The sequence below is a fragment of the Ahaetulla prasina genome, chromosome 2 (assembly GCF_028640845.1).
Source record: "Ahaetulla prasina isolate Xishuangbanna chromosome 2, ASM2864084v1, whole genome shotgun sequence".
Lineage (NCBI taxonomy): Eukaryota > Metazoa > Chordata > Lepidosauria > Squamata > Colubridae > Ahaetulla > Ahaetulla prasina.
The window spans coordinates 268,375,622-268,400,144 of NC_080540.1; the positions used below are offsets into that span (position 1 = coordinate 268,375,622).

Genomic DNA, 24,523 nt, shown 5'->3' on the forward strand with positions numbered 1-24,523 from the left:
AGTGGAGTGTTCTCAGAAGAATAATTTGGAGCTTCAGCTTAAGCTGGGGTTGCACAAGAATAAATAAAAATGAAATTCAGAAAACTGTGAGGAAAGAGAATTATTTATTCCCAAAAGCAAAGAGGTTTGCCTATGGGAGCAGCTGCAATAAAATGTAGTACAGAAGAGTTGTTTTATGGGGGAACTTGTTCTGGATGTGTACCTGCTGATTCTGGGTGTGTACATGATGATTCTAAAGTGACGCTTCACATATGTAGGTGTGTGTAGGTACATGTCATGTATGATGTTTATTCTTGTGAACATGCAGTTCCTCTGGGAGACCATTTTAATTAACTCTGTGTTTACAGACTTTCTCCTTTGATATGTGGATTAGCTCTGGATAACTTATATAGGGGTTTAAGGAAGTCTGAGTAAAAGATTTTCCCCCATTTGCTATTTTTATTTGATTAACTTAGTTTCAGCTTGTCTGTCAATTATCCAGCAGAGACGCTGATTCTCAGTAACATGAATTCTGCTAATGTTTAAGGGAAAATGGAGACAGTATAAGGAATAAAATATAAAACTTCCGACAGTATTGACAAATGTCACATCTCTTTGTGCTAAAATAGCTTAGATTCTGCTCATTTTTTTGCTATTATTATTATGAGTGCAAAATAGTACAATTTAAAGAAATAAACTTTTTACTTTGGCTCAAAAACTCATAACTAGAGTTACAAAATAATACTGACTAATGAAAATTATTGTATTATTGTCCCTAAGCTTTCGTACTTTTTTCACATGAATCCAATCAATTCTACTTTAAAATTATTCTATAAACCAAAAAGAGGAGCAATTTAATTATCACTCACAATTACCTGTTTCTATAATGAATATTTATTTTAATTTAATTATTACAGAACACATTTGGAATATTATCATATCCTATGCCTGATACTTTCAAATAATTATTGTTATTTTAATTTACAGGATCACCAATAGGAAATACTATATAAATGGACTCTCTTCTGGTGGTCAGGGCTATAAGTTTTAAAATAATATTTTCTTTTATATATCTCTCTCTCTCCCTCTCTCCCCCACCTCTCCCAGATGTGACCTTGGGCAGTGTACAACTATCCAATAAATCCATAATATAAAAACAATTATTATAAAAATATAGACAATCATTATTTTAAAAATATTTTAAAATTACAGTATACAAACCAGAGAGAAAGAAAGATGTATAGACACTACATACCACCCACAATAGGGGAGCTGCTTTAAAATGTTGCCAGTTCTCAGATCCTTCCAAGCCTAGTGACAAACTAGGTCTTGAAGGACTTCCTGAACATTAATAGGGATGGAGCTAACCTAGTTTCAGGAGGGAGAATGTTCTATAAGGTGGGTACCAAGGCAGAGAAGGTCCACATCTTGGCACCTATCAAAAGTAGGTCCTTTAGTATTTTAGGTATTTATGTATTTATATCCCACCTTTATTATTTTTACAAATAACTCAAGGGAGCAAATATGCGCAACATACCCTCTTTCTATTTTTCTCACAAATCCCCGTGAGGTAATATGGGCTAAGAGAGAATGACTGGGCTCAAGATCACACAACTGGTTTTCATGGCCAAGGCAGAACTTGAAGTCATGGTCTTGCAGATGGAACTTGCAAAGCGTGTCCTCTCTGGTGGATATAATGGGACATGTTCAGATCTTTTGGATTCTGTGAAACTTCCTACCAGATATGTGGGCAAAGTTGTAGCCTCAAGTGTCTTCCACAAGTGATATTTATGCCAAACCTGGATTGGCTATGTTTGTGATCCAGATCATCTCCTCTGTTGGATAGCCGAGATTCACTTTGGCTCAACCACAGTGAAAAAAGAATCTATCTTTGCAAACCTTGGAGTTTGGGGTCTGATGGCTTCCCTTTAAGGGAACTCTTATTTTATCTGCCTCCTTCACTCTCTTCCTTCCCCATAGCGGACATGTTGCTGTGATGCTGTGCTGTGGGTTTTTTAAAAATTGAGTTTAGATGGCTTTTCTTTCATGAAACAATTAAAAGTACAGTCAGGTGTATTTTTAAAAAAAATGTCAAATAAGTGGACTGGCATATAACAACAGAGGTGATACTGGCCAGATGTCAATTTGGGGACATCTATTGGACAGCAGTGACAGCAAGTATGGTGTTCTTGAAATTTTAAGATTGGTTGCGGTGAGGATCATTGCTACGGAGACTGAAAGTGTTTCTGAGTTTAGGGAGAAGTAAACATGGTAGCAATCTGGAAGTGACTTCTCTGTTACTTTCAATTTAGAAGTGCTTAAAAATATTTGCATTTTAGCAGATCATCAAAAAAGCATCTCCCCCCGCCCCCAGCACAACTATTACCTTGCATTAGCTTACCTTATGAGTCAAGGAATGCTGCTTCAGGTGATGTGGCTGCACAAATTCCATGCCACATTCAGTGCAAATATATGGGCGAATATCCTTGTGCTTCATCATGTGATTCTGCAGCTGACTTGGGTACTGGAATATCTTGTCACACTCGGTGCAAGTGTATTGAACAGGACCTCGGTGGGTGGTTAGGTGCCTCTTCAGCTGAGACAAAGTTGGGAAGTCAAGGCCACACTCAATGCAGATATTTTCTCTGCCGCTCTCATGCTTGGATTCATGAGCTTTCAACTCACTGGGATAGGCAAAACCCCTTCCACAAATCCTGCAGCTGTAAGGTTTAATCTCACTGTGCTGCATCATGTGTCTCTTCAGGTGACTAGTTTGGGTGAAGGCCTTGTGACACACTTGGCACTTATGAGGTCGAGTGCCTTGATGAGTCAGCATATGGGTATGCAGATGACTCAGCTGCTTGAAAAGCTTGCCACACCGGGAGCAAGCATGGGGCTTGATGCCACTGTGCCCCAAGATGTGAGTGACCAAGTTGTATTTGGATGTGTAAGACTTGTCACACATGGGGCACTGCCAACGTTTCTGGTCTCCTCCGACATCAATGTAATAGCTGTCATCAATCTGAATGTTGACATCTACTCTTTCCACCTTTTGCTTCTTTTCAGCTTGCTCATTTAACTCAACCTTTTTGAAGGGAGGCTCCGGGGGCCTTTTCAATGGGAAAGGATTTCTAAAATGCAAATCTGGGGGCATCATAAAAGGAAACATTAGAGAAGGATGAATTTTGGGATAGTAGGAATAGGGAGCCTGAAGAAAAGTGGTGGGACCAGGCCATAGAACATTGGGCTTTATTGGTTCTTCTTTGATAGGCTGTGTCCCAAAGTGCTCCAGAGTCCTGTAAAAGTGATAACCAAGGTTGCAGAGGTCGATCATGTGAGCATTGTACTGTGGCTGCGTGGATTCATGCTGAAATATTGAAGGGAGGCTGGGAGAACCTCCCTCAAGATTTTCTTCAGGGTTTCCCAATGGAGATGTGGGATCCCCTGGAGGGACAGTAGAAGGCACTTTCATTGGCATACTTTTACGTTTACGAGATCCCCCTTCCAAAGAACTTTTGAAGTTTTCTAAATCTGTGGGAGGGCTGTATCCAAATTGGGCAAGCTGTGTCCTGAATCCCTCACTGAGGGGTGAAACTATATTGGTATTTACAATAGGATCCAAGCAATGAGCAAAGGAAAAGGTTTGTACATTGTCCATCTTGCAATATGTGTCCTCTTTCTTCATTGCATTGAAGTTCTCCTGGATGTTCTAGCTTCCTTCAAATAATAAATAACATTTTTAAAAACCAATCCTGTTCCTGCGGGCTGTTATTCGATACAACGTGTAACTGAGTGGAAACTCTTAAATGACAGTTTAACACAAAATATGGTGTTCTATCCTGTTTTGTTTGCATTCTCTTTTTAGCCCGAGGTTTATTTTTCTAGGCCAGAAACCTGGGTTCTGTCATTTGTCAGTTTTTGGTTTTTTTTTAAACGAAAAATCAGGTCAACTTTATGCAATTGTTTATTATAGCTATATACCATGTAACCCCACATGAAAGAATTCAGTCAACTCTTCATTAAAAATGAGAACAAGCCATGATTGATAAGGGCTACTTCTGCTGTTCCATTATGGCAACATTTAGACATGCTTTTCAATGTCAAAAGAGTTCATACATGCTCAGCTTCTTGTTCATTAAGATCATAGAATTGGAAATAACTGTTTAGGCCCCCATCCTGCTCCTAAATGCACGCTGTATGTTCCTTTTGGGTCAAGAATCACCCTTAGGATCTGACTACTATCCTAAGGACACAGTGGAAAAGATATGGCAGTCCTAAACAAATGCCATTTGATTGAATTAAATATCAATTACAATTAAGTTAATTAAATATAGTTCTACAGAGTAGAGAGTTGGTCTCTGACAGAAAACTACTTGAAGAAACTAGAAGCATTTGAAATGTGGATTTACAGACGATTGTTACGTATAAGCTGGGTTAACAAAATCACAAATGAGGAGGTGATAAGCCGCCTGGGAAAGCAAAGGGAAATCATCAAAGCCATTAAAAAGCGAAAGTTAGAATATTTTGGACCTGTGATGTGACACCCAGAAAAATACGGCATCTTTCACTTAATCCTCCAGGGAAAGATTGAAGGCAAATGAGGTCCAGGCAGAAGAAGAACATCATGGCTTCAAAACCTAAGGGACTGGTTTGGACAAAACTCAGCAGCACTTTTTCATGCGGCTGTTGACAAAAGTAGGATTGCCAACATGATTGCCAATGTCCGATGATGGATATGGCACAAGAAGAAGAAGAAGAAATATAGTTCATATGGTTATTAACAAGCACTTGATACTTACCCCATCAGTTAAAACTCAGTATTCAATGGAAAAATGTGTCACAGCTCTGGGGATGGGTCACACTCAAAATGTCCTTGTGTGGTCAGTTACAATTTGCCTTAATTACTAAGCTGCTTAACTGGTTTGCTAGCTGGTGGATTACTTAGTAATGTTAGTTTCAGAGAAAGTAAGGCATGTCCTGGAACTTGTTAAGTTTCATGCATAGCCAGTTGATTGTTTTGCATGCAGAACATTTCAAGATCTACAATCTCCAGATAAAACTTGGGGAAACCTCTCTTGGAACCCCCTTAAGATCTGCCATCACATTATGTGGGTCACTTTTGGCCTTTGAGTGGTAGAAGAGTAGAAGGTCACAATCCCAAAAAAATAGGAATGACCAAAATAAAAAATTGGATCAAGCAAGGCAGAAACAATACTATCAAATAAATGGCATTCATACCATGTGTTTATTCCCCATGTATGTCATTATTTCTAGTTTTGTTTATCACTGTAACATTTACAATTTTGGGAAGGACCATATGTACCAAAAGTTTGATTCAGTGAAAGGTAATGTCCTACGTGCCTAAGTAAGTATTGATTTTGCAGGCTCTTACCAACTGCAGAAACTAGCAAGCAGACAATGAAAGATTGGTGCTGTTTGCTTCTACTGGTGTGCTGAATTTAGGACCTTTGGATATTCCTTTCAGCCCTATACTCTATACTCTATACCCTATACCCAACAAATTAATTCAGGCCTTTTTATCCATTAGTTATTTAGTCTCTTTTATAATGTTTGTTCAATAAATGTGCAACAAATACATAACCTTTAGGTTTAAGGATCAATAGTGCAGCATCTGTACTCACATTAAATCATCACTTTTGGGCCAAATGGGCTTGGAATGCATCTGCAAGAGCTCTAGACATCTGTGCATAAGAGACAGAGAAAAGAATGGTCATTCTTTAAATAGGTCATGGTAGAGATAGAAATATATAAATGCAAGGTTCCATGCTGGTTTCTAGTGCAGGGGTCTCCAACCTTGGTCCCTTTAAGACTTGTGGACTTCAACTCCCACAGTTCCTCAGCAAAGACTCTAGGAGTTGAAGTCCATAAGTCTTAAAGAGACCAAGGTTGGAGACCCCTGTTCTAGTGCATAACTGGAGGGAAAAGATTTGAGGTCACTGTTGTTTAGAGATGACAAATGGATGAGGTACGTAGCTACTTAACTAAAACAGCTGGTTAACTAACTAGTTAGAGACAAGGAGGGGAGAGGGGAGGGAGAGAGATTAAAATGTTAAACAATCTTACAAAGGTAGTGTACAATATGGATGCCCTTTGTTGAATTGGAAGTTATAATATGTAAACCTGCTCTACTATGCAGAGGTAGGTTTCAGCAAGTTCTGACCAGTTCTGGAGAACCGGCAGCGGAAATTTTGAGTAGTTCAAAGAACCGGTAGTAAAAATTCTGACTGGCCCCACCCCCATCTATTCTCTGCCTCCCAAGTCCCAGCTGATCAGGAGGAAATGGGGATTTTGGAGTAACCTTCCCCTGGATTGGAGAGGAAATGGAGATTTTACAGTATCATTCCCCTGCCACGCCCACCAAGCCATGCCCACCATGGTAGTAATTTTTTTTGAAACCCACCACTGCTATTATGTATATAACTTCTTATGCCAAAGAACAAACCTGATGTGACTACTGCAACCAAAGATTCTCACCATTGTACCATGATTCTGAAATAGCATTTGCTTCCACTTAGTATGCTTCCATACTAAATTGGTGTTTTTATAGAAGAGAGCATATTATTTTTCTTACTCTTTATTATGTTATTATCTACCCCAATATACAGCTGGAGGACAAAGTCTGAGAAATTTTATGGGCTCTCTGCATACTTGTCATTAATTCTATTCTTTACACAGTATTAGGAAATAGAGACAAAAAACAGTTTGGTGTAGTGGTTAAGGCATCAAGACAGATACCAGAAGACTGGAATTTTAGTTCTGTCTTAGGCACAAAGCCAGCCAGGTGTCCTTGGGCAACCCTAGGAAAAAGGCAATGGCAAAACATCCAAAAATCTTGACAAGAAAATGGCAGGACTTGTCCCAGCAGTCACCAGGATTTGGTGAGTTTGATATGTATTTTTATTAGCATATTTTCTCTGCCATGTTAACTTTGGGGCAAACCCTTAAGTTCTGTCCTTTGGGCTGAGGGCGCCCCCCCTCCAAATCAATGTTTTCTACAGTTGCTTTCTGAGATGGAAAGAGAGAGAAAGAGATGGCAATCTCCACTCAAAATGAAGTCCCTAATAGTATATACAGTAGTTAGCCCTTCAAGGCTGCAGGTTAGTGTGTTTATCTATGCATGTTGCATATTGTTAGAGAGAAGTGCAAAATGAGGAATGGCTTTTGTGAATTTTGAGCTGTTTTTAACTTTGTGTGGTTTGTCATCCTTTTAAAAGAACAATAGCATTATCCACATTAAATTTTAATTTATTTTAAACTATGAGCAAGGCAACAGAAGTAGGAATAGCAGTTGACTTCAGCATGAATCACATTTACCTTGGATGACAGGAAGAAAATGTTGTTACATCTACACTGATTCCCAGTTATCTTAACTGCTGCCAATTTAATGTTTTATTATGCTTTTTCAAAAGAAAAGGTAATTATTTATCATCTTTAGAGGATTGGAACTCCATTCTCTCCTTCTGTACACAACGTTCTTATTTCTAAGTGTAGGAAGTAAGTGTTAAATACTAAAAACGCTGCCAAGTGCAATAGCAAGAGAAGACCAGCTTCCTGTACCTTGAATAGTGAGCAGTGCAATACAACAAGCTTTTTTAATGCTTCTTGATAAGATCATATCTCCAAAATCTTTATCTGCACTAGAACGATTTAAAGTACAAGAGTCCATGCTGTGATCTTTCGTTTCAAGTTTTCTGAAATATACAGAAGAGGAATCTTTTTTCTATATTACTTACTACTTTGAGAAATCAAACGTTATGTGACATAGCAATCCTGCTGTCCGTTTCACATGAAATTCAGTGTCATTTAATTCTAAAGCCATCACTCAATGCACTTTAGCCTAAACCAAGCATAAAGGAGATATCAATTGTAGTAAATTATTTCCACAAAAGCAAAGCCAATACTGAATCACTGTGACTTTGACAAATGAAGGCAAATATAGGTGTCCCATGAAAACGTTGCAGGATCAGGTCTGGATTGGTCACAGGGACAAGAGGTTTAGTTTTCTGAGCTTTTGGGCTTGTGTTAGAGCCATCCTCAGAGAATTTCTCTACCAGAATGCGCCACACACATTCCAGTACAGAGAAGTTCTCCGAGGATGGGCTCCAGCATGAGTCCAAAAGCTCATTCTGGGAGAATTCTGAGAGTTGAAGTCCACAAGTCTTAACGCTGCCAAGTTTGAAAACCTCTGGACTAAACCTCTGATTGTGGTGATGGACCCAGATTGAGTCCTGCAAGTGTGACATTTTTTGAGGCTGTCTTAAGGGTGATAGATGTGAGGATCTTGAGCAGACTCCTGTTTTTGCTGCCTTGAGCTTCCAGACAAACAGCAGAATGCAAATGCATTGCACAAATAACATTCAGTGTATGCTATCACAATCTGTACATTTGTTTAATATAAGATAAAAGACAAATAAAAAAAGCCAGTTTGGTGTAGCGTACCAGGCTAGAAACCAGGAGACAATGAGTTCTAATCATGACTTAAGCACAAAGCCAGCTGGGTGATCTTGGGCCGTTCACATATTGTTAGCATTAGCAGGCAGGCAATAGCCAAACTGTTTCTGAAAATCTTGCCAAGAAAACCACAGGGCCTTATCCAGGCAATTGCTAGGAGTCAAGACTGATTTATCCTCAAATAAACAAATAAACTGGTTTATTAGGGGGTTTAATAGGGGGTAAAACAGATCTGAATCTGGATATTCATGCTCTCATTTCTGTTGCTGAATTTAACATTCTCTATTCATTTGTATTTGACATTGCATAAAATAACACATATCCTCTATCTTCTTTCTGCGGCTGTTATTTGAAACAGATTAAATCATGTACTAAATACAAAATAAATAGCTGCTGGGCAGGGAATGGAGCCTTTCTGTATCTCCCTCAAATTTCAGGAAATAAGGAAAATGCATTCTTTATTATTAATAAATATCATAATGTAAATTATTAAAATAATATTTTGCTACAGTTTACTTAATTCAAAATAGTCAGATCTGATAAATACACAAAATTAAAGCAGAACCTTACTTTTTTCTCCCCACCTCATCTATTTTCATCAAAGTAATGGCACTGTTCCTAAAACATGCTTCCTTAAAAAACTGAATTTGTATTGTAAATTGTATAAAGTATGATGAACAAGGGAAACTAACGTGACCAAAGTGGCAGGGATGAAGAATAGCTTGATATTGGTAGCATTGTTTCATAAGAGAAATTGTTAATCCCTTTCCCAGCAGAATGGAATGGAACCAGAGGGGGGTGCTAGTGTGGGGTGGCGGTGAAAATAGCTAATGTTGTGTCACTATGTGCAATCAATCATGTAAAGGAATATAGCTTTGATCATGTGGTCACAGCTGCCATCTTGACTTTTTGTACCCCCACCTTCCATTCTGAGATATGGAACGTCTCCAATTTTATTTTTTTGTTTGGAAATCCTTTTCAGTTTTGAAACTATCTCTGCCAATCTCCAGAATCTCAGTCATTTTGTGCAAGACACGGACAAATGATGTAACACAACTGTATGGACAAAATAGTTCCAGAATTGGAACTGGACTCTGGCTAGCTACCTTCACTCATTTTCAAAGAGATTTCCACTCTCCACAGCCCTTGGAGCATTTGTCAGGAGTTCTAGATTTACAGAAATTAATAGTAATATTAGCACTGCTAATACCGTGTTTCCCTGAAAATAAGACCCTGTCTTATATTTTTTTGAACCCTGAAATAAGCGCTTGGCCTTATTGCCATGTGGTCAAAAGCCCGACTGCTCTTGTTATCAGGGGATGTCTTATTTTGGGGAAAACAGGGTAAGAACCTGTCAGGTGCAAAGAGCCAGAACAACTTAGTGAATAGGCCAAAGTAGTTTATTGTTATTCTTCTATTTACAAGAATCTCACCAGGCTAACTGCATTCTCTTGGGAACAGGCAGATAAAGGCTTCACTTCCTCCCATGGAGCAGCTCCAAGCTAGACTGCCTCTTTACACTGCCCCTCTTGTCTGGCTAGAAATTCCACCACAGAACCCATAATCCTGAATGGACATATCCTGCATCCATTTAAACAAATTAAAAATTCTATTCTTGTTTGACCTCAACTCAGCCTGAGAACATATGAATCTAAGAATTCTATTTTCTTTTCAATAATCCAGATGATTGTAGCTCAGAGTGTTAGAATTCCTGATGTCTTCCCCTCCTAATATTAATCAAGTCTGAAGCTGCTTTGCTTCACAACATAGGCCAAGTTAGCCAGGTGTTGCCCTGAGCTTTTCTAAAAAATTTTTTTTTTAAAATAGAAAATTCTTCTAGCAAGGGCTAGGTGGTAAAGATGACAGCAAAGATATTATTTGCCCTTATTAATTATTTAAGAATAATTGCAAATATGCACATTCATTAGGTATGTGTTATCATATTGAAGTGTGTTCCGCATTAGCAGCCATAAAAATATTGGCACCAGTCACTAGGATGCCCCAAATGTTCATGGCTTAACTTACTGCTGTAATCCTGATGGCTTTGTAAGTCAGTTGACCAAGCATCCTTTATTATGATAAACCTGATTACACTGGAGTTTCTGATTATGGCAAAGTCTCAGGTAAATTTGCACTCAATGTATGAACATCCGTGGAGGACATGGGCCTCTAATCACTGCCTCTCACTTTATACTTTATACTTTAATGCATGCATGGATCTTATAGCAAGACAGGAAAAATGGACAAAGTAATAACTCAACAATGTGTCTAAATCTCTGAGAAGTATTTACATGAAGCGTTATAAGCCTATTTGAGCCCCCATAGCAACTTAGTCTGTACTGTCTTAAACTACAGGTGGTCCTTATTCAGTGACCATAAATGGGACAGGCAACTTGATTGTTAAACGAAGCAGTTGCTAAGTGAATCAGCTGCTATCCTTATGATTTAACTTCAACTTTCCTTTGTTTTAAAAGCTGCCAATAATCATTATCTTGAATGAATTGAAAGTAGCAACAGAGTCCACCTCTCAGCCATGTCTTAGATGTGCACATAGGAAGGCTGACATCTCAGTTCTCTATGGGAAATTACCATCAGGTATTGATTCGGCTATAGCATAAAAGTATTTTCCCAGCATAAATCATTTCCTCTTTTTTTTATACTTTATAAAGTGGAAGGGAAGATCTGACAACCCTTTTAAAGTCTGATGTAGAACATTGTCAAATTTATATGAGATGTAGAACTACAATTCTATAGTCACATGAGTTTGGGCTCTGCAGAGCTTCAAATTTAGAGGGAAAATGGGATTTTAGAACAGGGGTCCCTAACCCTGGGTCTGTGGACCGGCATGCCAGAAACTGGGCCATGGAAACAAGCGAAGCCCCATGCTTCCTCTGGTCCTCGGAAACACCCAGTGGTGGGATTCAAGTAATTTAACAACTGGTTCTCTGCACTAATGATTTCTTCCAACAACCAGTTTGCCAAACTGCTCAGAAAGTTGACAGCTGGTTCTCCCGAAGTGATGCAAACTGGCTGAATCCCACCACTGGAAACACCTCTCTCCATGGAAGTGGTCCCTGGTGCCAAAAGGTTGGGGTCCACTGTTTTAGAACACACTGAGCAAACTAGGACTCCCAGACCATCTGTCTGCCACTCTTTAAATTAGTTGCATCTTTTTCTGGAATTGCCTGGTAACCCTCAACAAATAGTCTGTTTCCTATTCATAGGAAAATGTGAGCTTGGTTTAAGGAGATGCAGAAGCTTTCTGTCTTCAATTCTGAAGTTTTGCACAGCCCTGTTGTTCATGGTTGGGTCTATATGCCGAAGAGCAAAACTATCACCCACAGAGTTCACGATATACAAGCCTGTATTTTACTGCTTCTAGAAAGGACAGCTACTGACACAAAGTGAATATACCAACCACAATCTATCATATTTCAGACATCTCTGGGCCAAGTTGAGCTAGGATGAGCTGTGGCTTTTTTCAACATTTTCACACAAGATGCAAAACAATGTATTTTGGTCATCTATGAAGAATGAATTATAGGCAGGCACAAAAATGATTCATCGCTAACCACAATTCAAAGCAAAGGAATGTTTCTGCTGTTCCCTTGAAGCAGAATTTGTTTTTTGTGATGATTCCATATAGCCAAGTTCAAGAGATGGAAAATTACTGCTCTCACTCTCAACCAACTTCATCCTATCCTAATATAGCCATTGTTATGAAGACAATTCAGAGTAAGGACAATAGATACTGTCCTCATTTGACACTGCAATATTATATATTAAGAACATGATCCTCACTGAGTTCCTTGCAAGTATTATCCCAGCTAAGGGGATAAAAAGAGTTACTTTTTAGAAAAACAGGGAAATTCCAAATTTAAAAAAGTATAAAACCATGACAGGAAAACAGACAATCATAAACAGATAGTAAACAGAAACTTGGAAATATAAACCACAGAATATTCATTATTCTCCCACCCACCTGGTGTCCCTTTTGTATGGAAGATTTTTGCCTGAGTTTTACAGTATACGTTCCATTTCTATAAGGAGCTCTTGTATTGTGTGATGTAATGTCCAGATTTATGTAGCAACTTGGGAGACTCTGAGGAAGACTAAAGTCACATCCACATAACCCTTCTGCTGTGGCATAAGAACAGCTCACTTAACATTTGTGGAAAACATGACTGTACTTCACACTGCAGCGGCCATCTTGTACCAGCTAGGCACTCAGGGTGCGCCAAAGTCTAGCTGAGGCACTTCAATATGAAAACAGTATTTTTCCTCTTGCTGTGGCATAGTGCCACCTATGTCAACAGTGAAATGCACATGGATGCAGAGGTTAGCCCTGTGGCCATGTCACTCCACACATCAGGTCTGTTATAAGACTACTCCTTCTCACATAGACCTTATATATCACTTCTGTCCATCACTCACTGATTATAGTTGTGACTTGATTGCCTGGTCTCTGATCTCCAGGTATCATCATTGCCAATGTTTAAGAAAGCTCCTCCTCTTAAATATTATTCACAATCAGGATTTGTCTGAATTTTTGCAGTCCAGATTTGGCAACCCTAAAGAAGACTCCAATGATATTATGACATAGTCTCGTCATACTCCGATACAGATCTATTGCTTACCAACATGACTAATTCGGGGGAAGTGAAACCTACAGGAGAAGGTAATTTCTTACATGGGTCTTCAGAGAATTTCCTAAAACATCTGTCAATTTAACCCCAAATGTGGTTCTCACTTTTATGAAAATTCATCTAGTTCTTGGTTTATCTTCCTCTTCCTTTAAGCACTATCTTCTTCTTTCTGTTTAATGGATTCATTTCAGGGTTGACTCAAGGCCAAATTATTTAAAATAGACTCTCTACTACAGTTCTGCATAGATCCAATGTAACACTAGCTGATCGTGATTTTAAATAGGAGGGTTGTTAGAGGTTTTATCATTAAGAGTGTGAGTTTTCAGAGAACTGTCACCATCATCTTTTTGTAATCATTTTAAGAATGCTTTATTGTGTCATTTTTCAAACTATTCATTACTTTGTTACTTCGTTAACAAAGAATACGTGAGCTAGAAATTGTATTGATAAATAACCATAATCCTGAGAATTGCCACTGCTCTGGCTTATACATTGTGCTAAACTGTATTTTGCTTAAGCCTAATTTACTGAATAAGTTTTAATCAGCTGGGTTCATCCAACGTTTAAAGACCAACTCTCCAAGCAACATTAACTACAGTGTGCAAATCCAAAAAAGTACTACCTTTGAAAATTACTATGAATTAACTGCAAGGCAACGTTGTTACAAAGAGCCTTTCCAATTCACTGAACAATTAAATATTGCATATTATACTGATAATTCTCTCTCTCTGCTATTTGACATGGCTTGGTATTTTGGACTTTATTTTAATTAATATTTATATACTGTATTTTTATTGCTCATTTAATATTTTCCAATGTTTGCTCATTATTTAACTTCTAATTTTGCATTTTTGAGCTCTTAAAGGTACAAAGGCACATCTTTAAGCAAAGAAGCACAACAAACTGTCTGCCTGAAGAAGTTTTTTTTTCCTTATAACATAATAATTGAATGTTTTATTTTATTTCTATTCTGATTGTCATTAAATTGTCAATTCCCATTCTAAAACAACCTTTAGAATGAATCACGTGAAGCACTAGCTACAAGAATATTTTTTTACTTTATATTGAAATATGACAAATATAAAATACGATCTAAAAATTAACATTACTCTTAATAGATTAAGCACTGACCCATATATGAAGTTTTCCAAAGTTTACTGTTATTTTGAATTATGCTTCAGGTCATAATATTTCTGAGAATGTTTACTTCTCCTATATCGCTTACCTCAACCAGAGGAAATTTCATTAGAAAGACAGCCAATAAGTCCATCAATTAGATAGGCATACATACCTTTGAAAATTCCAACAAATATGTTAAAGCATTGTAGATAATAGAAAGTTGCATATGATGTCATATGTGGAAAAACCCTCCCACTTTGCCATGGACTTGATTTTAGTCCCAAACTTCGGGGACATTTATTTATTTATTTTGAAATATTTCTATATTTGCTCATGGAAGAGTAAAACTCTTCTATGATGTATGAAATAAAAGAAACAACGAATTAATTAAACTAACATTAAAACAAACACCCAGCAAAGCACTTGTTAAAAATGCATAGAAGTCACAGTTCAGATCAAATCTCACTCAGAACAATCAGATGCATTCTTGTTGTGAATAAAATGTTTTTAAAGTCTTTCTTGAAAATTGTCAGTTACAAATGCTTGACAAACTTCAGACAACAAAATAAGAAAAGGATTCTGGAAAAGGATTCATTTTAGTAGCACAGGTTTAGTTAAGACCAGAAAGTCTGGTCTGTAAAAATCTAGACAATCACTAAGTAGTAAATGTGGAGTTAAAGTTTTCTTATATCTCTTTGCTTAGTGGCAATTCAGACTTTTGCAGCCCAATTATGATATCCCCAAATATCATAGTACATAGTGCACAGTACAATTCTATGTATATTTCTTCAGCATTGTTGCTATTGGTTCAACAATGCTTAGCCTGTACAGGATTGGAGCTTGAGGAAGATGGCTCTTCACTTAAAATATTGAGGCCGGTAACAACATGTCCTTATTGAGAAATAGCCCCAATTTTGTAGAATGGAACACATTTCTAAAATGTCTAAATATTTAATTCCCAGACAGCTTAGATGTGAGAAAACTGGGTCTTCGGTATGCAATTAATACTTCACATTTAAACCACCATTGCTCTGCCTGCAGAATGAAGGAAAGGAAAGGAAAGGAAAGGAAAGGAAAGGAAAGGAAAGGAAAGGAAAGGAAAGGAAAGGAAAGGAAAGGAAAGGAAAGGAAAGGAAAGGAAAGGAAAGGAAAGGAAGTTACTGCACCTTAGTGTGAAAGTAAGGCTTACTTCTAAGTGTCTTGGTGTATAACTAAAACTTAAAATACAGCTAAAATTGCAGTCAACAAGATACTGGGAGAATACAATACATGACTGAACAGAACAAACCTTGTAACTGGAATTTACTTGACAGAAATGTTGCCTAGATTTTGGTGTTTGTTTATAAAACACCTCTCAGAATCTTTTGCTGCTTATGATGCAAAGTGACTGGTCCATTGGTATTGTACACTTTCAGGAAAGAGAGCCCTTGAGATATTAACACTTTATACACAAGACACTGTTCATATAATTATAGTCTCCAGCTTCTGCTTAAAAATAGAAGATTTTAAAGAGATAATTCAGGCCCGTGCAGCCCAGGTTAAATAAATTAGCTACTAAGGGCCATAAGCAAGTGAATTTCTCGGATGAATTATTTTGAGATTTCATGAGGATCTGAAGCATGTCATTCACATCAGGAAATGCACTAAAACAAAAAGGGTTGCAGCTTTTAAGATGCACTAAAAATGTTTCCTGTAGCTGTAAAAATTGTCACCTCTTTCTTAAATTTCAGACTGTTTGATCTGGCATCTAGAAAATGGAGTATTGCATAGTTAATTGTAGAATGCACACATGCAGAATGCAAACACACATACTAAGTTCTTGCCAAACTGAATAGCTTGGGACCCACAAAGAAGCAGGTATTTGATCTTTCAACTTTCATTTATTAATAGTTTACATGCTGCCTTAAGAAATTTTGGAAGGTTAACTTACCAGGTGCTGACCCAACAGTGGTAGTGACCCAATGCTTGTAATTGCTCTCTAATTGGCAAAGTTGTCACTTCTTGTGTGGCAGCTGCAGTGCATTTAGAAAACGTGGAGGGACAGTGTTCCAAATGACTTAAGAAAGAGAACAGGAACAATCACTTCATTCTGGTTTTTTTCTTCTTTTCTCAGATGAGTTCTGTACCTTCAGAAAGAAGGAAGGAAGGGAGGGGAGAGGAAGTCAACAACCCTTAGCTTTCCTGCAAGAAAATAAGGAAACGGCAGATAGCCATCTCATTTTCTCAAAATGTTTGGAAAAATAAACCAAAGGAAAAGAAATTCCTCAAGTATTATATCTTTATGATGGATTTCATAGGGTGAAATTTATAATTCAATGGGTGGAATGTCATCAAAACAAACACAATGTTCCAAATACAGAGCCTTGTTTTGGAAGTCAGATGCCCGTATCTGCAAAATGCTGCCTGCTTAAGAATATAAACAACAAGAAAGAGAGAGATGGGTCAGCCCCTCCACCTTTCCTACACACAGTTGAAATAACATTCTCAGTATCCCTTAAAGTGTACATACAGTAAATGTATGTAAAGAGATAAATGTACGTACAGAACGAAAGAGGGATTTTGTGATAATTATAAGCCAGAGTTATGTATGTTTTTTAAAAGTTTTTTTATTTTATAAACAAACATTTAGAACATCAGTCATTCCTTCCATGTGACATCTCAGTGTTTTCTTCATGGCTCCATCTTTTTGTTGTTTCTTCTTTCTTCACTTCAATTTAATCTATTACCATTTTTCCACAAATACACTATTCTAATTATACCATTTTCTTACACAATTATCCATTGCTTGTCTATACTTTTCTTCTAACCAATGGTAGAATTTATCCCATATCTTAAAATATTCTGAATCCTCTCTTTCTTTAATCATCAAAGTTAATCTATTCATTTCTGCACAATCTAAAATTTTTCTAATAATTTCTCCTCCTAGGGGTATTTTCTCTGTTTTCCAATTTTGCGCAAAAACAATTTTTGCTGCTGTTATTACATGTATAATCAAATAGATATTTTCTTTAGTGATTTTCTCTGGTAGAATCCCCAATAAGAACAGCTCCGATTTTGAGTCAATGTGTTGTTGGATCATTTCTTCTAACCAACCCTTTATTTTCTCCCAATAATTTTTGGCTTCTGGGCATGTCCACCACGTATGATAATAAGATCCTGGTAACTGGTGATATTTCCAGCATTTAGCTGATTTATCTTTAAACATTTTTACCAGTTTCTCAGGTGGCATATGCCATCTATAAAACATTTTGTATTGATTTTCTTTATATGCAGTGGGCATTGCTAATTTGTAGTTCCTCTCCCATAACTGTTGCCATTTGTCTAGATCTAGTGAATATCCAAAACTTTTAGCCCAAGCTATCATTGTTTCCTTTACTTCAGAGGTTCCCAATCTTTTTCGCCCGCGGCTCCCCCGGAAATCCGACCTGCAACTGCGCATGCGCACCAGATGCCCCAGAAATGGCGCATCAGCGCCAGACCCAGCGGGCGCAGATATTCCGCGGCGCCCCCATGACGATAGCGCGGCTCCCTGGGGAGCCGCGGCTCACACTTTGGGAATCACTGCTTTACTTGTTCATCTTCTAACTCAAGACCCAACAAAAAATTGTAAATTTTTAAAATTAATTTATCCTCCATTCCTGTGAGAATTCTATCCAGCTGTGTCTTTTCTGGGTAAAAACCGTATAGTTTAGCATCTTTTTCATATCTTGTTTGTATTTGCATATCAGAGTTATAGATGCTATCATTCAGTAATTTCCTATTAACTTTTCTGGTCTTGGACCTTCCAGAAGTTCCAATTAGATTGAAAAACTGAAACGCAATTCAGACAACACTGAAAAGTATCTATTGGAAAGTAGCTTGGGTCTAGAAATTCAGATTATTCCCTATCAAGATCAACTTCTCTTAAAAGAGAAATTGACAGTGCTAGAGATCACCTACAAAGCCTTATAGTATATGACTCAGCCCTAGAAAGTCTCTTGAAGATCAAACTGCAAGTCTTTCTGTAACACATACTGCAGATGATGCATCTGTCAAAGGACAGATGCTTGCTGAAGATCAGGAGATGTGATAGCAGGGAGCCAAAAGAAGACATTCTGTAGGAGGCTTCCTGGCTTTGAAACAAGTGGCCACCCATCTGGCCTGCTAGGAGCTTGTAAACACTCGGCTATTGCAGAACGCCTTTGGGCCTTAGGTGCTATAGAACTCCCAGTTGCAGGAAGAGTATACAACTTGTAATTTTTACCATAACTTTATTGTGCATTTCTGTTTTGTATGTTATTATATTGTTGATTTAGAGCTGCAATGACCAAAATACTTTTAAAATTCATTACTAAATGAATGGATAGTTGACTTTCTTTTATGTACACTGAGAGTGTTGTGTCTTGCCCGCCCTCAGAGCAGCCAGGGCCTTCTTACCTGCTCCCGAACACTGAGGCATGTATGCCTCCCGGCCCAAGTCCTGGCTCCATGCCCACACAAACTGCAGAAGAAGGAGAATCTCCCGGCCCCAGCCCTGACTCCATGCCCAGGCAAACGGAGCAGCTAGACCCCTCCCCCTCCTCCACAGCATGTGAGCCTGAGGAGGGTTTATTCCCAACAGCTGATTGGAGTAATCCTCGCATCAGAAGATTGGATAGGCGGAGGCAACAGAGGGAAGGGAGGGGCAGGCCTTAATGAGTGCTGAGTCATGGAGCCACACCCCATGGCCTATATAAAGGATCTACTTTCTGGCAGTCTCTGAGTCAGGCAAAAGTCGAACTTATCTTGCTGAAGTCACTTACTGGTCTCCTGCCTTCTCTGAGGACTTTGCTAGGACTTTGGGCAGAGCTGCAGAGGCAAGCCTGATTCGGATTTCCCTGACCCGGCCGTCAGCGGAGGAGTGGGACACGACAGAGAGCATATGCACCAAGACAAATTCCTTGTGTGTCCAATCACACTTGGCCAATAAAATTCTATTCTATTCTATTCTATATTCTATTCTATTCTATTCTATTCTATTCTATTCTATTCTATTCTATTCTATTCTATTCTATTCTATTGTCTATACATAACTCTTGAACTGCAACTATTTCTGGATCTCCAGATGATGGTGATAGCATGAAGTACATTTTCAAAACTATATTTAGAGTTTTAGCTGTTTCCATTCATAGACTATTGCAATTCACTCCACATAGGTCTTGCTTAGATAACACAAAGTCAGCAATCAAAAGAAAGCACAGTGATGAGATCCAATCATGCTATGATGAAAAATCTGCTGTTGATGCTCATTGTTGCCTTAGCACAAATCACAGGATTGTAGTCTTTAGAATTTAGATTGTGTAAGGATTGACTAGCTGGTAGACTGCTTCTCCAATTACTTGTCTGGGCACTTAAATACTCAGTGGAAATCTATCCAGTGGTGGGATTCAAGTAATTTAACAACTGGTTCTTTGCGCTAATGATTTCTAACAACAACCAGTTTGCCAAACTGCTCAGAAAGTTGACAGTTGGTTCTCCCGAAGTGGTGGGAACTGGCTGAATCCCACCACTGGAAACACCTCTCTCCACGGAAGCGGTCCCTGGTGCCAGAATGTTGGGGGCCACTGTTTTAGAACACACTGAGAGAATTAGGACTCCCAGACCATCTGTCTGTCTGTCTGTCTGTCTGTCTGTCTGTCTATCTGTCTATCTATCTATCTATCTATCTATCTATCTATCTATCTATCTATCTATCTATCTATCTATCTATCTATCTTTTCAAAGGATCGATCCTCTCGCCCCTTCTGTTCAACATCTACATGAAGCCGCTGGGTGAGATCATCAGTGGGTTCGGTGTGAGGTACCAGCTGTATGCGGATGACACCCAGCTGTACTTTTCCACACCGGACCACCCCAACGAAGCTATCGAAGTGCTGTCCCGGTGTCTGGAGGCCGTACGGGTCTGGATGGGGAGAAACAGGCTCAAGCTCAATCCCTCCAAGACAGAGTGGCTGTGGATGCCGGCATCCCGGTACAGTCAGCTAAATCCGCGGCTGACCATCGGTGGCGAGTCATTGGCCCCGATGGAGAGGGTGCGCAACTTAGGTGTCCTCCTGGATGAACGGCTGTCTCTAGAAGATCATTTGACGGCCGTCTCCAGGAGAGCGTTCTACCAGGTTCGCCTGGTGCGCCAGTTGCGCCCCTTTCTGGACCGGGAGGCCCTATGCACGGTCACTCACGCTCTCGTGACGTCTCGCCTGGATTACTGCAACGCTCTCTACATGGGGCTTCCCTTGAAGGGCATCCGGAGGCTACAGTTAGTCCAGAATGCGGCTGCGCGGGTGATAGATGGAGCCCCTCGTGGCTCCCGTATAACACCCATCCTGCGCAGACTGCACTGGCTACCTGTGGCCTTCCGGGTGCGCTTCAAGGTTTTGGTGACCACCTTTAAAGCGCTCCATGGCATAGGGCCGGGTTATCTACGGGACCGCCTACTGCGACCAGATACCTCTCACCGACCCGTGCGCTCTCACAGAGAGGGACTCCTCAGGGGGCCGTCAGCTAGGCAGTGTCGTCTGGCGACGCCCAGGGGAAGAGCCTTCTCTGTGGGGGCTCCCGCCCTCTGGAACGAACTCCCCCCAGGACTCCGTCAACTTCCGGACCTCCGAACCTTCCGTCGCGAGCTCAAGACACATTTATTCATCTGTGCAGGACTGGCTTAGATTTTTAAATTTAGAGGGGTTTTAAATTGATTTTAATATTTATATTTCTATTTTTAACAATTGGTATTATTAATTATTGGCATTAGAATAAGTTTTTTAATGATTATTTTAATTTGTATATTGATGTTTTTTATATGCCTGTAAACCGCCCTGTGTCCTTCGGGAGATAGGGCGGTATATAAGTTTAAATAATAAATAAATAAATAAATAAAGGTCTTTGAGAGCTTTACAGCACTCTCTGAGCAATGTTAGCATATTGCCCCCAGCAATCTGAGTCCTCCTTTAGCCTCCTTTACCTTTCATTTGGGAAATGAGTTAAATTTTACCTCTTTAGCTGGGGATTTAAATATGTATTAGTTTAATTTTAATACTGATGTATTTGTATTGTGGTCATGTGTGTGTGTGTGTGTGTGTGTGTGTGTGTGTGTGTGTGTGTGTGTGTTTGTGTTTGTGTTTGTAAGTGTTGGATGGAAAGGTGGAATATAAATGAAATAAATACAAATGATATGAATCTAAAAATATATTTCATATAGCCAAGACTGTGGGTTATGCAAGAATGACTACTAGAAGTAGTTTCATCTTCCTGATAGTCCAGTAAGATGCCACCACTTTAAAGTTAGTTCACTTTCTCCTACACATTGAATAACCAACTTCAAAGCAGTTATAAGCTCTCAAGCAGAACAATCACATAGGTGAATATCAGCAGAGCTCTTTAGTCTGTAGCATTTCCTCAAAATATACAAAAGGAGAAAACAAGTTTAAAGGATATTTTTTTTAGCACAGTTTGGTTAATTTGCATTGTTGAATGGAAGAACATTTTCCTGACTCACATGTGGGATGGATGGAGCAGAAAGAATAGAGCCTGAATTAGGGATACTTAACGCAGGGTTTTTTAAGTGTACCTTTTCTCCATAATGATTAAGATGGTTGAGAATATATATTTATTTTATATCAGGTAACTTTAACTCTTTAGAGATGGTAAATCTTTAGAAATAGTAAAGGAAAGGAAACAGAGCCTTCAGGAAGTAGCTATCACCTTTTTACTTGATAAGCTAGCTTTCCAGAGGTAGCAGGATTCTTGTAAAAAAGGAATATTTAATATCGTGATTTTGTCATGTTTCTTTACAAGACTATTGAATAGGTGATGGTTTTCATCTTTAAAGCCATACATGGCATGGGACCAGGATTGGAATATAAATACTAGAACATGAAAAAAATGTGGATTATAAAACAGAAATGACAGTTAAAGTGGAAATACAAATGATAAGCCAAGAGAATGACCTGGATAGTGACTCCTTACTGGTTTTATGAAGGAAGTTTGTACCTTGAATAAGCTTCTGAGATGGAAAAAAATGTTGAGATCAAATCCTACGACAATATCTGAATGAAATAAACATTACAATTCCTGGAAGCAAAGGAAGTAATACAATGTTGGTTTATTTAACCGATGCTAAAATAAGACATGTTTCTATAGAATTTTGAGAACTCTTTATGAACTTTTGCAGACACCAGGAATGAAAATGTTAATGATGTATGGATTGACATATGGATAAGGGATGGTTTATGGGAAGAAGAAATATTTTCCTGTAACCTTATAAAGGATGAAGAATTACCAAGTTTGTTGAAGATTGGAAGTCACTTTAAATATTTGTATGCTTATTTTTTTGCTTTTTCTTCTTTTCTCTTTCCTCTCCCCCTCTTTTCCTAGAATTTCTGTTCTCTCTTTTCTTTTTATTTTCTGAATTTTGTTTGTAGTTTCTTTTATTACTGTCTTTTTAAAATCTTCAATAAACATTGTTAAATTTGCCTCCTGTCACAGCACTTTCACACCCCAACTGTTCTTTAACCATTCAGACAAAAATAATTGCAATAACTGTAACTGAGCCACTCAATTTTGATTGCCAGTTGTTAAGTGAATGACTGCAACTGTTAAGTGAATCATGCAGTCAGTAAGTAAATCTGGCTTCCCCCATTAATTTTGCTAATCAGAAGCCAGTTGGGAAGGTTACAAATGATGATCACATGAGATTTGATTTCATCTGGGCTGTTAGTTGGAACAGTGCAATTGTCATAAATATAAGGTGTCCTCAACTTATGACCACTGTTGACCCCAACATTTCTGTCATTAAGTGAGATGTTTGTTAAGTGAGTTTGCCTCATGTTATAACCTTTCTTGCCACAGTTGTTAAGTGAATCAAGTTATTTTGATTCACTTTGATTCATTAAGTTGTTGTTTTTTTTTGTTTACATTTATACCCCGCCCTTCTCCGAAGACTCAGGGCGGCTTACAGTGTATAAGGCAATAGTCTCATTCTATTTGTATATTTTTACAAAGTCAACTTATTGCCCCCCCAACAATCTGGGTCCTCATTTTACCTACCTTATAAAGGATGGAAGGCTGAGTCAACCTTGGGCCGGGCTCGAACCTGCAGTAATTGCAGGCTACTGTGTTCTTAATAACAGGCTTTACCAGCGTGAGCTAAACCGGCCGTTAACCGTTAAGTTAATAACATGGTTGTTAAGTGAATCTGGTTTCCCCATTGACTTTGCTTGTCAGATGGTTGCAAAAAATAATCACATGACCCTGGAACACTGCAGCCATCAGAAATATGAACCAGTAGAGAAAAACCATCATCGCCTGGGTGTTTGTTTAGTGGTCGTGGAGACTTGCAGCAGTTCCTTCGTAAATGAGCTTGCCCGCCTAGCGGTTGCCTTTCTGGGCCAGGTCACCTGTGGTCTCAAGTCATCAGAATTCTGCTGGGCACAGCACTAAGACTTCAAGGATTTACAACTTGCCCAAGAAAGAAGATCAAGAAACATGGCAGCAATCCCATCCAGTGGCTTCCTTGTGCAACCCACAACTACTACCGAAGACAGTTTGGTTCCACCTCGAATAACAGCTCCTGTGGAAGTGATGAGTACTCTGGAGACATCATCCTGCACCATCCAAGTCTTCCCAAGTCTGATCCTGAATACAGGTGGGCTAGTTTTTCCTTTGGAAAACACACCCATCCAGTGATGACAACTGTGTCAGAATCTCCAGAGAACTCAGGAACCTTCCAGGTAACCAATGGCATGGTCACCTGTGACCTGACCCAGGAAGTCATGAAGAAGGGCTATGCCAGTGAACCCAGCAAGTCCAGCGCAGGTCCCACAGCATGAGGAAGGCTGGCATTCAACAACTGATCCTTCTGATTTGACCGCTAGGGGCTACAGCCCATTTTCCACTCCCCTTCCCTGTAGACTAGTTTAGGCTGCTTCTGATTACGTAATTTAGACGTAGGGGTTTTTATATAAATGAAAATGACAACTATTAAAAAAAATCCACACGCACCATTCTTTTCTACTCACTTGGGGATCAACACAACTGCATCGTTTTTTCCCACCACCATGATAATACATTTTTTCTTTCATTTTGTATTTGTTTCAATGGAAACTAATAAAATCTGAGTAGCCTTTTAAAAAAGAAAATGAAAAAAGAAATACGAACCAGTTGCCAAGCATCTGAATTTTGGTGAAGTGACTACAGGATGCTGCCACAGTCATAAATTGTACAAAATGGTCAGAAAATGGCCAAAAATGGTCCAAAAAACACCCAAAAAATGGCTGAAAATGGCCCAAAAATGG

The 24,523-nt window shown here is 38.8% G+C and overlaps 2 protein-coding genes and 1 pseudogene across 9 annotated transcripts in view; 2 read left to right on the plus strand and 1 right to left on the minus strand.

Moving 5' to 3' along the window:
- Positions 1-16,310, minus strand: part of ZNF366 (zinc finger protein 366) — a 37,811-nt gene extending 21,501 nt beyond the window's left edge. The window contains exons 1-4 of one of the 5 annotated variants that reach the window (XM_058169888.1): positions 16,147-16,310; positions 7,558-7,691; positions 5,622-5,681; positions 2,381-3,696 (exon numbers count right to left, since the gene is read on the minus strand). In XM_058169888.1, the coding sequence (XP_058025871.1) occupies positions 2,381-3,664 (1,284 nt within the window). In that variant the 5' untranslated portion in view covers positions 3,665-3,696; positions 5,622-5,681; positions 7,558-7,691; positions 16,147-16,310. Of the gene's footprint in view, positions 1-2,380; positions 3,697-5,621; positions 5,682-7,557; positions 7,692-9,021; positions 9,035-14,388; positions 14,407-16,146 lie in introns of those variants that run through there. The other 4 variants (XM_058169887.1, XM_058169890.1, XM_058169889.1 and 1 more) reach the window with 4 other exon arrangements.
- Positions 12,759-23,057, plus strand: LOC131191596 (uncharacterized). 4 transcript variants are annotated; one of them, XM_058169895.1, is made up of 3 exons: positions 12,759-12,823; positions 13,007-13,129; positions 16,330-23,057. In XM_058169895.1, the coding sequence occupies exon 3, from the start codon at positions 19,994-19,996 to the stop codon at positions 20,894-20,896; it is 903 nt and encodes a 300-aa protein (XP_058025878.1). In that variant the 5' UTR covers positions 12,759-12,823; positions 13,007-13,129; positions 16,330-19,993; the 3' UTR covers positions 20,897-23,057. The 4 variants fall into 4 exon arrangements, with proteins under 4 accessions (XP_058025878.1, XP_058025876.1, XP_058025877.1 ...); XM_058169893.1 differs by having other exon boundaries at positions 12,791-12,823; positions 12,928-13,129; XM_058169894.1 differs by lacking the exon at positions 12,759-12,823 and adding an exon at positions 15,947-16,073 and having other exon boundaries at positions 12,865-13,129.
- Positions 23,053-24,136, plus strand: LOC131191598 (pancreatic progenitor cell differentiation and proliferation factor A-like; annotated as a pseudogene).
- Positions 24,137-24,523: the final 387 nt, after the last annotated feature.

Bases quoted from the DNA above. Each gene is read 5' to 3' on its own strand.
- LOC131191596 (XM_058169895.1), top strand. From the start codon at position 19,994: ATGAAGCCGCTGGGTGAGATCATCAGTGGGTTCGGTGTGAGGTACCAG.